This window comes from Marmota flaviventris, chromosome 6, assembly GCF_047511675.1.
Source record: "Marmota flaviventris isolate mMarFla1 chromosome 6, mMarFla1.hap1, whole genome shotgun sequence".
In the NCBI taxonomy this organism is placed as follows: Eukaryota; Metazoa; Chordata; class Mammalia; order Rodentia; family Sciuridae; genus Marmota; species Marmota flaviventris.
Genome location: NC_092503.1, coordinates 108,800,342 through 108,815,076, shown reverse-complemented (window position 1 = coordinate 108,815,076; position 14,735 = coordinate 108,800,342). Strand labels below are relative to the sequence as shown.

Here is a 14,735-nt window from a genome sequence, read left to right as displayed (position 1 = left end):
TGTATTGTTAGGTTTTGGGGGCTTTATAGAGTAGATGGCAGATGCCAGCACTCTCCAGGAAGTCTAAGCTGAAGGCACACTACCCTAGAAGGAATACTCTGACACTGGTGCTCCACTGTTCATTCCTAACTCTGGAGCTTTTAAAAAAATAAAAAACACATGCTTGTGATAGACTTTGCCTCAATTGAAACAAATGCTGAAGGAATTCATTATGTCAAATGACTGGTGCCCTTTGCTGGCTTTTGGTGACTTCTACCTAAGACAGGAGAGGAGAATTTAATCTGACTCTTAATAGCTGGATTTGGTCTACTCTCACAAAGGAAACCACAGTTTCTTCTAGAGTTATGCAATTACAGATATAAGGGGTCCAATAAATGCTTGGCCACATATGTCTGGTGGCAGGTTTTAGTTTGCTTTCACAGCACTGGGGACTGTTTTCTCATGTGCATCATCTTCATGGTCTTTAGGAGCAACTCGGTTCTCTGGTGCTTTCTCTTCTCTCTCATTTAGGCGTTTTATTAATCACATACTTCCTGTAAATACAGCAGGCCCATTATATAGGAAAGACCTAATTTTGTCTCTCAATTTTTTTACAGTCCAATTTGATTTCCACTTCCCTTGAAAACTCCCTATTTTAGGTGGCAGGATAGAAGTTTGCAGAGAAATGGAGGTGAAGTTATATTTAAATGCATTTGTGATATTTAGTATTTCAGATTTCCCAAGCACATAAAAAATACACTCTGAGGGTTATTTTTTTAAGCTGTCATCTTTTTATAAAAACATGTTGATACTTTAAATTTCTGTAACCTAGTGATAAAAATAACATGTATGTGGTTTGTGACAATTTCCATTGTAAAAAGAATTAATTATAGTTTTAAAATCATCACGTAAGAATATTTAAATTTCAACAACAGTTTTCATTTTTTTGGTGTTCTCTGTGAAATATAGAGTTATATAGAGTTATCTTCTGAAAATAAGTAAATGCCTTCACTTAATTACACGTCACCCAGGATGTAACCTCAAGGCCACCGTCAACACCTCAGATATGTAGAAATCAAGGCTGTACTTATTTATGCTGTGAGCTGTAGTGCATGATACTTCCTCTGAGTTTCTGCAAACTCAGAAAGACAAAGATATATTCAAAGTACCTCTGGCTGGGGAAGGGCATGGGTTATACTTGCTCTGTGGGACTTGAGGTGAGATGAGGACAGTTTCATGTTTATTCATGGTTAATTAGTTGTAGGTTGTTGCATAGCAAGGCCCTATGTCTTCCGAAGGCCCTAAAGTCTTAGTGACTTTAGGATTGATTGTTGAGGGCTAAAAAACAACTATCACCTGCTCTGACTCATCCAAGTTAAGAATGAATCTCAGAAGTCTCAGGTTTCTTCAGGAAGCTGAGTTCAGAAATTATTCATGAGATCAGGTTAAGGTAACTTTTCTCTACTGTAAGCATTAATAATTGTTCACAGAAAGCAAATATGCTGTAATTATATATTTATGATAGGATTATATTTTTCTTAGTGATTGAGCACTTAGCAAGTCAAAATATTTTATAGCAATTTTTTTTTTTTTTTACTACAAGATTGAAAAAGTCAAAGGGTACAGTATTTGAAAATACACTAAAAAGATGCGGATTTCTCTTTGTGTGAAGCTACCAAGACTGAGAATGAATGTGATTAAGGTTAAAATATCATGAGGGAATATGAAATGAATTGCATTCTCCATCATGTATAACAAATTAGAATAAATAAATAATTTAATAAAACAAGATCATAAGGGATATCTACATGACTAACACCATTTTATTTTTCAAATTATGAACGTACTAACCTCAGGACTCTCTGAAAATTTTCCTCCGCCAAAAGAAGAGGGTAAGGGCTGATTGCAAATACAGGTTCAGTGAAGGTAGAGGTTCTAATTGTAGTCAACATTTATTTGGTTCTTTTCATGTGCTAAGCTCTTTATTACATTATCTCACTTAATCTTCACAAAAACTTTATGGAAGAGGTATTCTTATTTCTTCTCACTTTGCAGATGAGGGTGCTTGAAGCTTAGATAGGTTATATTTGTCCAGTTGTGCAGTCCAAAAACCGTGTAGATGAGATTGATGACGACTCATTCTCAGGGTATCAGACAGTGCATGGGGTATTTGGAGATTCTTGCCTTGAATTTTTTAAGGTTTCTGCCCCTTTTAAACATACTTGTATCAGAGCTAGGGAATCCCTTGGGGGCATTTCTTGTATTTTATTTTTCTTTAGGAATTCTCTCTCTTTATCATTATCATAGAATCTTAGGACAGTGGCCTTGAAAGAGATTGGCTAGACTATAGCCTGTCCTCTGAGAGTCCAAAAACAAAGAGCTTTTCACTTGTTTAGGGATATTGAGAAGTTATTTTTTCTAATCTGGGATATCTTCAGGAAAGGTCTTCACTAAAAAAGCAAAACTATTTTTTAATAGAGTATTCTAAGTATATATTCTGGCAGCCAGGAAGTTTATGTAAAATCTAAAACCTCAGTGATACAACTGTTTCATAGCTGAAGAGGAAATTAAGGAATGACTAATTATAACCTTGTTTTAATATTCCATTACTCAAGCCACTGTGGAGGTTCATTCAATATCTGTTTATTAAGTATCTATTATGTGTAAGGCCTTACACTTAATTATACTGAACCTGATCTTGGAAATCTTTAAGAAAAACACTAGATAAACCCAGCACCCCAGATAGCTTAAGTCAGATTTTTAGCCTTTTGGAATAATGGTGATGACTTGCCATTCACTATATATTATTTGATTTTCATTCTGAGAATCCAACTGAGATAGTACTATTACCCTCACCTTATAGATGAGGAAATTAAAACTCAGCAGCATTAAGCAAGAACCCAAGGTGACATGGCTGAGCCTTGGCCATGTGAGCTCCTAAAATGCACAATAATAGTTTTAATATAGTACTTTACAGTTATCAAAATGCTTTTACATTTATTATCTCATCTAATTTTCCAAACAATCACAACAGTAGTTATTACTGTAGTTATTTTACAGATAGCATTTATATTTATTTATCTACTTAATTTGTGCTGAGAGTGCCAGATACTTTTATCAGATGTGGCCTAGTTCATGTAGTGCTCAAGAAACACAATAAATATCATTATTCTCATTTTACAAATGAGCCACTGGGGCCCCAGAAGTTTAAGTGACTTGATCATCACAGTAGAGAGCTATAATTCTAGTCTAGGTTTGTCTGCCCAGTCAGTATGCTCAGCCACTTTGCCGTGTTCATGTTGCTGTGTTACACTGCCTAATTTCTGGATGAGAAACAGTAGATTCATAAAGATGGATAACCCAGGTGAAGTCAAATTTTTAGTAGCAGAGCTGAGACTCCAGCTCAGATTCTCTCATTAGAAAAGCCTATCCATGGGACTGGGATAGTGACTCAGTGGTAGAGCGCTTGCCTAGCATATGTGAGAAACTGCATTTGATCCTCAGCACTGCATAAAAATAAATAAATAAAATAAAGACATCATGTCCATCTACAATTGAAAAAAAAAAATCCCACCTGTTTCCCACTGTACTGGGCTGCCTTTCTGCATAAGAATGTCTCTTACATCTAAGTTAAGTACCCTAATTACTTTGTGACATGTTTAAACTAACTTTAGTCATTTTAGTCATTCTTTACATTTCCCTGTATTTTTTCCTCCATTTTTAGGCAAAGGTTCCTATCCCACTACTAGCACCATTTCACGATAAAGAAATGGACATACAGGTTAAACTACTTGCTTAGGGTGTTATCTGATGAAGTTATATTAGAACTCAAATTCCCTGTGCCCACTTCATTTAGCTATGTGGTTCTTGTCATTTATGTCTGTTGGAAATGTTGCTTGAAAGTAGGCTTGCTTTTAGGAGGTTGCTTTCCTGAATTGTAAGGAATGAATCTTTTTCCATATGAAGACTGTTTACCAGTTCCATGAATAGTGAATTATATTTGTAGGGTAAGGCAAGGAAGTATGTCAGTATCAGATATGTAATAAGTCACTCACATTTGAAATATTGCCAGTCTATGTAACCTCAGTGTTGAAAGTTTTAAAACTCAGAAGTTCATTACTTTTTTTAAGTTTTTTTTTTTTGGTAGTTATAGATGGACGGAATGCCTTTTATTATATTTGTTAATTTTTATATGGTGCTGAGGATTGAACCCTGTGCCTCATGCATGCTAGGCAAGCATTTTGCCACTGAGCTAGGCTCCAGCCCAGAAGTTCATTACTTTTAATAATCAAGTATCTTTTAGATTTCTGAAGGAAAAGTTTATGTTGACCATTTACTGCACTTTTTATTCAAATTTCAAACTTAGGTAAATATTCCTTAAAATTCAATTGGATACAATTTTTCTCTTTGTTGATGTTAGTTAGCATGAGATAAATATCCAGATGTAGTTAATTATTTCCACTCAAGGAAGTATGTCCTATTTAGACAGTCTTTAAATAAATTGTTTCTGAATTGAACAAATAAACAAGAAATAGCTGAAACTCAGTTGCTTTGACTGTATAGAAACACCGAGGGACTTTAAGAGGAATCATCTCAGTGAAAATCCTTGTTTTATTATATACTCCTTTTTATTTTTAGAGATAAACCTAAATTAACTGTTTAAATACATTAATAGTTTTTGAAAATTAAGCTTTTCATTTTCAAAGAGTGATAGGTGATAATTTTAAGTCTATTCCAAATATATTCATTCCAGTTCAGCTGTGTTTTAAACATGGAACTAGCACTATGTTCCTAAGAGCTGTTTTTTAAAAAGAGAATTTATACATACTGAGTATCTCCCATTTTAGTCTTCATCATGATAATTTTCTCATGTGAATCTTACACCCTGTGATGTGGAGTTATTGTAATCCTTCCTCCCTTTTTTTAGATGATGGAGGCTCAGACTGAGTAATTAACTTAGGTCATACAGAAAGAAGTCATCTCAGAACTAATTCTGACCCTAATTCTGAACATTCTGAAGTTCATGCATTTTCTGATATACCAAGCTGTCCTGTAAACAGCCTGGTCTATTAGATTTTTAAAACATATAAGTGAAACTTGCTTATGATTTTGTTCGCCTAGTCTTCAAGTAAACAAAACCGTTTGAAATAGTGCACGCTTTCTTATGTTAGGAACATATAGAAAATTTACCTTTTTTTCTTATATAGACTGAAGGTCTTTTAATAAATTTATTTGGCTTTGAGTTTTTACCTCCAAGAAACTCCATTGAGATGCATCAAAAGACATTGTTTATTCTAAGCAATTAACCCTAACTAATATTTTCTGCCCATTACTTTTATTATTATAGTGACTGTAGGTAATACTAGGCCACATTCCAGATATGTGACATTTTAAAAACACTTTTCAATCAGATTAAAAACATTTCCCTGTTCTCCTGTTTTGAGTCACTTACTGTTAGAAACTCATATGCTTAACATTAAAACTGGATGGCAATGAAGCTTTTTGGTTTTTAATGGAGTTGACTTTGAAATTAAGTTTGCTTTTTTTCTTAAAGGTTATTTTTCTGGTTTAATTTAGCAGGAATTCTTAAACCTGCTCTCCTCTTTTCTACTCCTTTTATATGTTGCTACCTCTGTTCTAACTCTTACCCCATCCCTTGATCTCTATGCTAGAAAGTACTATTCCATTGACATGCCTGGGAAGAGATTGGACAGTGCTGCAATCATGGAATCATGCACTTTAAAACCAAAAAGCACGTCTAATAGTACCTGGATATGTAATAGTAAAGGACACAGTATATGTTCTTTAACCAAGTTAATTTTTCAAAAAATGAAATTCTAACTTTAAAAAAAATAAAAATGTATCAATGGAGGAATTCAAGAGAACACAGAAAATAAGTAAAATAAATTCCACTCTGTAAAAATAAACAGAGCAGATTGTTTTCTAAATGACATTAAACTATCCAAATGGAAATATTTATATATAAGAGAGACCGATAGTCCTCATGTATGATCCATGTCATTGCTTTCAGTAGAATTTGAAGTCTAGAAAGCTTTGTGCTCTTCAGGGCATTCAAGAGTGAGGCTGTAAGGAAGAGTTATTTCTTATATGTTCTCATTTTTTTTTTTCTGCTTTACCCTTTCTAAATTTGGATTGCTTGTTTCTAAGGCTTCAGTGTCTGATATACTAAAGCTTTTTTTTTTTTCTTCTTCTTCTTTTTCCCAGACCCCAGGCAGGCACAGTCTTCCCCACCGTGGTCCTATGACCAGTCTTACCCCTCTTACCTGAGCCAGATGACGTCCCCATCCATTCACTCCACCACCCCGCTGTCTTCCACACGGGGTACTGGGCTTCCTGCCATCACCGATGTGCCCAGGCGTATTTCAGGTAAAGACTGAGCTTTTAACTGAAAACCCACCCCGGTGCAGGGGTTGGGGAAGTGGGATGGACCAAGCCTGTCTTATCTGTTGTGCTCACAGTAACTCTCTATTAGAGGCATGTGAGCAAGGGAATGACAATAAGCAACTGGGACTTTTGAATTATGGGATTATCAAACATTTGAACATTTTAAGTTCAGAGACTGAAAATCCCCAGAGCTGGCACACTTTTCTTAAGATCGTGTTTAATGTCACCCAGTTAGTATCCTGTTGAGGTGGGGGGGGGGGCACTATCTCGCAACTAGGGCCTTCTCCTGAGGGTCTTATGCCTTCCTATGCTTGTGTTCCTTTCTTTTCCTAACATCTGCCTGTAAACCAAATTACAGATGGATGGTATAGCCCACTATTCCTAAAGACTTATAAATGCCAGGATTCCATTCTAGCCAGTTTCAAAAGAGAGAGAGAGAGAGAGAGAGAGAGAGAGAGAGAGAGAGAGAGAGAGAGAGACAAAGACCCTGGAAACTTAGGATCCTTATCAGAAACTAGTCATTTGAAGAGCAATGAAGCCTGGAGGAGTCCCAGAAGGCAATGTGTGGCCCATGAGTGGCCCACTCAAGACCAAGGCAGCCTTTCCAGGAAGCATGCAGCACACTGCTGTCACTCTAATGTGGTAGCCTCAGTACCCACAAATCCACTATTTAAAAGGTACCCAACAAATTTATGCCTCATGGTGGAAATACATGTGCTAAAAGAACATGGCTGCTTCCTTCTTATCCTGGCACATTCATCATAGGGAGCCAGAAAATGTCAGTAAGACTTTAGGCTAACAAGTAAAGAAAAGTTAAAGGCCTTCAGCCAATCATTTGAGTCCTTTGAATAAGAAAAACAATCTGTCCATTCACCCTGACCTATGAACTACAATGCTGTCCCCTGTAAGAATAGCTAAAGACACATGCATAGAAGCACACACACATACTGCATCCCATGTTGCCAGACTGTCTTCTCAGCGTTCGGGCCCCAAGCACCTGAGTGACTCCTGGCCAGGTTAATGCCTTTCTTTCTTTCTCTTTGTGTTTCTGTCTCTGTTTCTCTCCCTCTCTCATTTTCTGCAAAGCTCGAAGCCGTTACTCTCTCCGCTGAGTTGCATCACTGACAAGCTGAAGCTCCACCAGCAGGCTTGCAGGTTTTGATTAGTTCAGACTCCTTTATTTCTTTCACCTTGGGAGGAGGGAAAGCTTTGTTTCTCAAGCAAATAGCAGGAAAGGTCTCTCTGGTCCTAGTGCCTTCACATTTTCTGCAGCAGATGGACTTCCATGGGGGTGAGTAGGGAACAAACAGGGGTGGAGGGAGAACTGCAAGAGTCTTTGGAAAACCACTTTTCATTTATGATTGCTATTACTATTTTTATGAATCACACGGTATTTACTGGAGAATTGTGCAGAGTATAGACTTTTAGTTATCAACTCCCTTGACTGGAATCTCTATCTCCTTTAGGCAGACGTTAATTAAAAAAACAGGAAAGGAGGAGTAGGCACAGAATGGGATAACAAAAGCTGGTGTGGGGGTGAAGTCCCAGAATTTGAAGGTGTTGAGTTAGTTCTGGTCCTTCCTTCAGTATTTCATACCAAGAATCTGTTTTATTCTACATAGGGCCAAAATTTGTGCAAATTTATTGTGTGTAGAGGTCTCTTTGGGCTTCCGTCTGCCCAACCCTCTGCAACTGAAGCAGATTTTGCTCTTTTTTTTTCTGTAGCAGTACCTAGAAGAAAAAACCTCAGGGGACCGTTATAGTTATAGAGACACTTATCTATAGCATTTGCTTTCTGAAGTGTATTTGTATGTGAATTCACCAGGAAAACCATTGACAATAACATTGAAAGGATGCTGCTTGAACAGATAGTCAACACAGCTTATCATTTACATGTGTAGTGAAGAACAAGTCAGATTATTTTGAGTCAGTTTATTGAGAAGTTCTTAAAAATTTCTATAAAACACACCATAACTCTTCCTGTTCCACAGAGAAGTGGGTAGGATAACTGGTTAGTTATACAGCTGTTTATTGATCTTTGGCCAAATGTAGAAATGAACTCCTGCTTAAACTGGTTTAAAAGTGAGTTTAATCTAGTTTTTTCCTCCTCACAAGCATCTCTGTGAGTTATTGGTAAAGAAGTAAAATGGGGCCAAGGTGGGAGGTTCTGTATAAACATACAGAGAACAGAAAATCCCTCTTGTCAGCATGTAGGGAAACAGGAAGAAACAATTAGACATGGACTGTCAGGGAACTGGAGGAACCCTGCTTCACCTGACCTTGCTCTTGGCTGCGGAGTTGTGCCTGCACACTGGAGCACTGCCTGATGGACTTGGGGGTCATGTCTGGAGTGGGCACCTTCTTTACTTCACTGGGACCCATCCTGAGAACCTCTTTGGAGTCAAGCCTGACTCATAGGTTTCTAGAGGCCAGGTTAAACAGTTTCTATTTTATTATTATTCTCCTCAATATCTAACTCCATCCTTAAGATCCATGACTATAGAGCCTTCTACAAGTGAGACTTCATAATGAGGTGTGTGTGTGTGTGAGCTTCAATGTCTTAGTAAATAAAACTCTCTCGACTGAGACAACTCCTGGGACAACTGCTGTTTCCCTGTAACATGGGCAGCTAAGCTATAAACCTCCATCAACATCCCTAAACAGTCCTGTGATCCCTTTTTGAGATGCTTTCCAAAGCAGTACATCTTTTCATGAACAGAAATCAGTCCTTATATGATTTTTGGATGAGAAAGAATACAGTTTTTCACTTACATAGTAAGATTAGAGGTACAGATCCAAGTTTGAATTATAGCTTTTATAAATATCAGGCAAGCTTCTTACTTGTCTGAAACTTGATTTTATTATTTGTAATAGGGATAAATATTTATCTCCTCAATTATTGTGAGGGTATAAAGGACTCAGGATAGACCTGACATACAGTATGTGCCAAATAGATCATAGCTGATATTTTAAAAATTATATATCCATACATAATTTGTTGGCAAGTCTTGGCCTAAATGAATCAAGTAAACAAAATTTTAAACTTTTAAAGGGGATTTAAAAAATGGATCACCACAGAACACATAGAAAATAAAGTCCTTTGGAATATTTAAATATTTAAATGAGCTAATATTCTCATGGCATTCAGAAAGCACTTAACACAGTACATAGTGCATGGAAGTACTTAATACATTTAGAGGGAAGGAAACAGGGAGAGAGGAATAGAAGAAAGGAGAAGTACTGGGGACTAAATTAGAGCAAATTATGTTCTGTACTTTTATAATTATATCAAAATGAATCCTAATATTACATATAACTAAAAAGAACCAATAAAAAGGAAAGACATTGTAATACAATAATAAATTCAACTGACATATTTAAAAAATATTGAATAATTGAAGAGAACCTAAAATAGGAAAAAGTTAAATAAATTTTGGTAGAATTAAAAAAAGTACCCACACATTTACTGTTTTTATTATGTAGATTTAAAATAATATTTAAAGGGATAAAAGCAACTAGGTGCTATTCCCAAAAGGTCAATAAAACATTAAGAAAAAATAGCTATTTAATTATGTCATAAAATAGAAAATGTTGAGTTACACTTACTTTGACTAGGCATGATAATGTTCTGTTCCAAGGGCTTAGAGGAATAAAGAAAGATTCTGTAGGAAGATCTTTTTAGGAAGAAAGAAACTGTGTTTCATCCTAAAAGAACATGTCAAAGAAAGACCATGATTTAATCTATTTAAAGATCTTTAGAGGACCTAATTTTACAATTTCCTTTATTATTCTTCTTCCTTCAGAATACTGTTTCAAGTGTGGCACAGTGCTAGAACTTAGTGAATTATAATAATGATGATGATATTATATCATTTAATTCCTGTAGCCTTCATCATATCCTTTTTGGAAAGAAATTATAAATGAAATAAAGATAAAATAAAACGATAAAGGTATATTATCTACAATCCCTACTTAACTGCAGAGAAAGATGTATACTACATATTTTAAAGTTCAGAGTACAATATAAAGACTCAGGAATATTTCCTTAATTTTATATACCTTAAATATTGTAACAAGAATCATAATAGAGCTGAATTCAGTGGCATATAGCTGTAATCTCAGTTTCTGGAGAGGTTGAAGTAGGAGGATTACAAATTTGAAGCCAACCCTGGCAACTTGGTGAAATCCTGTCTGAAAATAAAATTTAATTAAAAGGTTTGGGGATGTAGCTCAGTTATAGAATGCCTCTGGGTTCAATGCCCTGAACCCCATCACACAGAAAAAAATAAATATATAACAGTTATAGATTATAGGTTTATAACTGAACAATATGTAATTGCCACACAATTGACAAGTAGGGTCTACTTTACTGTAATGTGTTTGGATTATACTCAGTTAAATTGTAAAGACTAAATACTACATATCAGAAGCCAGTCTGATGACATTATAGTGCTGAAGCAGCCCTGTGGGAGTTGGTCCTCCTCCCCCTCACTTACTATGATAAGTATGGTCTTATCATGTAATAAGCTGTATTTAAGTACCATCCTTTATCCCCCAAATGATTTTATATGTCATCTCAATTTTATATGGTCTTAAAAGAATATTTCACTATACAGAGGTAACCAAAGTTATTTCTAAGTGAGTCTGTTAAAAGTGCATGGTGTGACAAAGCAAGGACCAGCAAATTGTACACAACCCTAACTATTGCATGTCTTTATAATTGTAATGATATCATCCATGGCATTTTGGATGTTCAAAGCACTTGTGAAGCTTGACACAAGATTATAATTACTTTTCTGGAGGTTATTACAAAATAATTGCTGACCTTCAAAGTGTATTTGTATTTATGTAATAATCCTATCATGAAAAGAGGCACAACTGTTTATAGAGTCTGGTTCTTGACTTGAAGGTCAGATATGAACTCTTATTAATAATTTTCCTAAAGAAGAACCTACGTGATTTTTTTTTTACTGTACATAACTCCTCCCCATCTCACCCATTTGAATGAAATAGCTTTGATTGACCCAACACTGTCCCACTGTTTGGCACACAGGAGGTGGAAGGGACTTACATACATATTTGTCTCTGATCTTGGTTATTGTGTACTTCTCTGATGCTCTCTGGAGGAATCATAGAAACTTTGGAGATATTCATTGGAAATGCATAGGGAGGGGTCATAGACGTTGGCTGCCTTAGTTGCTCTGGAAAGTCACTACATGTTATATGGAAGATTTTTCTCCGTAATTGTGAGATTTTTAAAACATAGAACAAATTTAAGAACTATAATATTTCTGAAAGTTTTTAAAAATACTATTTAAGCAGATAGTCTTGAGTTTCTTCATTCAAAATATTTTTAAAAAATTTCACTTAACTGCACAGGACTATTGAAGAATTATTCCTTTTTCTGACTCTCAGTTATCAAACTTCTCTTTCCAAAGGTCAAAGAATAGTCATTAGTCTAGTAAGTAAAGTTAACTAAGAAATTATTTTATCACTACTAGAAAATCTAGAAATTGCCAGTGGAAAAATGCATTTGGTTACTGGAGGTCTGTCAGGAGGATTGTTTTATGTAATTTCAAACCCAGTGGTGTTTGATATTGTTCACTTAAAAAAGTTCCTTGTAACCTAGTCTTTACCAAGTCCCCTGAGTCAAGTTTTTGAAACCAGCAGCTTCAGTAATGTGCCAAGTATATGTGAGCATTCATTTAACCTAGCAGCTCTAATGCACAGGAGGGAACAACGCCTTAAGAAAGGTTAAAAGGAAAACTCCAGCAATTAATACTAATAAACCAGAAAGTTAAAGTAACCATAATAAAACATCTACTTTTTACTACAGACCCATTCCTTTATTAAGAGCCACCTGTTTGGTAAACATACCTCTGCCACAGCAGCCACGGGCAAGTAATTAAGTTTAATAGGAGCTGCTCTTATTTTGAAGAAGTTCTCTGTTTAAAGCCACAGAGGGGGAAGTTATTAAATTTAATGGACCCTAAACAAAGGCAAAGCCCTGTGTTAACAATGGAATGCTTAATATTCATTTTTATCAACCATGATTGATTGGATGTTTTTTTGCATTCTGTAAGTCAAAATTTATTATGCTTTCTTTCCCTAAAAATAGATTATCTTTTGACAAGAGTAGATGTGTTTTAATCTAACTTGGATCTCAGTTTACTCTAACTTTTGATTTACTTGTGCTGAGGACCAAAGAAGTGGTTTCTATTCCTGCTAGATCAGTTGGAGGCAGTTGACCCTGCTTACAAAATTGACTTAAGTTTGATTATATGACTAATTACAGTTATTTGTAGCTAGACTGAGGCACGAAAGCTCAGAATGAAACCTCTCTACATAATTTGACTCTGGTTTTATACATGGTTCTTGTCAGTTGTTGTTGTGAGGATTTAGTTCTGACACATGTACAACCACCCACACATAGGGAAAAAATTTAGTAATGAAAGGAATCATGCTTATGCAGGAATGGTGAACACATGGTTGTAAATTTTATTGAAAGATTTGCTATAGTCTCCTTTTCATAGAAGTAAACCTGGGAGTGGAGCCTCATTTCACCAAAAGTATTAATTTTCTCATGATACAATGGTTTCTCTGGTGCACTGTATCTGAGAAGAAGGTTGAGGCAATTTAACTTAGGAAACCAGAGTTTTATTTTCAATGTCATTAAAGATTCTTTGGTATTTGAAGAAAAATCAGTTCATTTATTGTGTCTCAGTGGTCCTGTATAAATGAATTACTCAAAATTGCCCATCTATATGACTCTAGAGGTTCTGCAAGGATTAAGATGACATCTGTCCATTTGTTCTTAGGACTTTTAGTAAAGAAATTTACCTTACCAAGTGAATGCCAGTGGAAAACTGCATTGCATCACTAGTTTCAAAAGAGTAGAAAAATGATATTATGTATGTGTTTTTAAATCAATACATATTTTTTAGACTAGTTTTAGGTTTACAGAAAAAGTGAGCAGAAAGTACAGAGTTCCCACATCTCCCCTATTATCTTCTATTCTACTTTGTCCCCTTTACTTACATCTTGCATTTGTTACAACTGATGAATCAATATTGATACATTGTTAGGAAATTAAGTCTATAGTTTACCTTAGGCTTCCTTCAAAGTGTTATGCAATACTATGGGTTTTGACAATATGTATACTACCACGTATCCACCACTACAGAATCATACAGAATAGTTTCCCTACCCTATACACCCCCTATTTATCTTGCCCTCTCTTCTCTCCTCCCAAGGAGAATTGATATAAATGACTGCCTAAAGGGGAATGTTTAGAAATGGGCAAAATTAAGAAAAATTAGCAGCTACAGATATTTTTACTGTCTCTTTGGTTTTGCCTTTTTGAGAATGTCATATAGTTGGAATCATACAATAAGTAGCTTTTTCGGACTGGCTTCTTTCACTGAGTAATATGTATTTAAGTCTCCTCCATGTCTTTTCATAGCTTAAGAGGAGGGAGCATTTTTTTCTGCTATTTAATAGTGTTATTTTGTAAGGATGCTGTTGTAATTTTAAAAACATAAGGATGTTCTCGTTGCACCTAGAAATAATATCTCCCCAATTCCTTTTGTTACTTTGTCAGTGATCTTTCTTGTTAGAAAATATTTTATGCATTTCTTCCTAAGGAAGTAGTTCCTCTGCCATAGAAACTGTTATCAAATGGTTTTCCATATCTTTAGTATCTTTAGTCTGTTTTTTCAATTAAAATATTTTTCTTAATTTTGCTCATAGATAACATTTCTAAACATTCACCTTTAGGCAGTCATTTATATCAATCAACTCAAGTATAAAATAGACCTAGTTAAAGATAACAATCCATTTATGCAATTACTTAGCTACCTTCAAGAATATTTGACCCTTTGGTTAAAGAGTGCTCCTTTTCTCTTGCAGATGCCTGGCATTTCTGAAATATGCCATATGCTGCTTTCTACTTCCATGCAGCCCACTTTTGTGCATTGGTAGGGAGGATCCTGTTGTTCCTCTTAGGAATTCCCATTTCAGCTACTACTTTTCTCTTAGTGAATCATTCTCTTATCTAGAATCTGCTCTGTGTCATCTCTATATTTTGGACACACCTCTAATGTGTACACATCTTCTTTTAGTATAATATTTTGATTATGTGCTGTTTTCTTTCTATAGAAAGTAAACTTCTCAAGGACAGTGCCTTTGAATCCTTGTAGCTTGGCACAGTTTTTGGCATATAGTAGGTGCTTGGTAATGTGCAGTGAAACAAGTATTAGTGAGAAAGAAGATAGGGAAAAAAAAGGAAGAAGGGCAGGTAGAAGAAGAAAGGGAAAGAGAAGAAAAAAGATATTGTTCACCTGGAATAAGAA

General features: G+C 35.4%; 1 protein-coding gene across 3 annotated transcripts in view; it reads left to right on the top strand.

Moving 5' to 3' along the window:
• Positions 1–14,735, top strand: part of Runx2 (RUNX family transcription factor 2) — a 123,702-nt gene that overhangs the window by 82,056 nt on the left and 26,911 nt on the right. For all 3 annotated transcript variants that reach the window (XM_027950424.2, XM_027950423.2, XM_027950422.2), the window contains one exon: positions 6,205–6,366. In XM_027950424.2, coding sequence (XP_027806225.2) covers positions 6,205–6,366 — 162 coding nt within the window. The remainder of the gene's footprint in view (positions 1–6,204; positions 6,367–14,735) is intronic.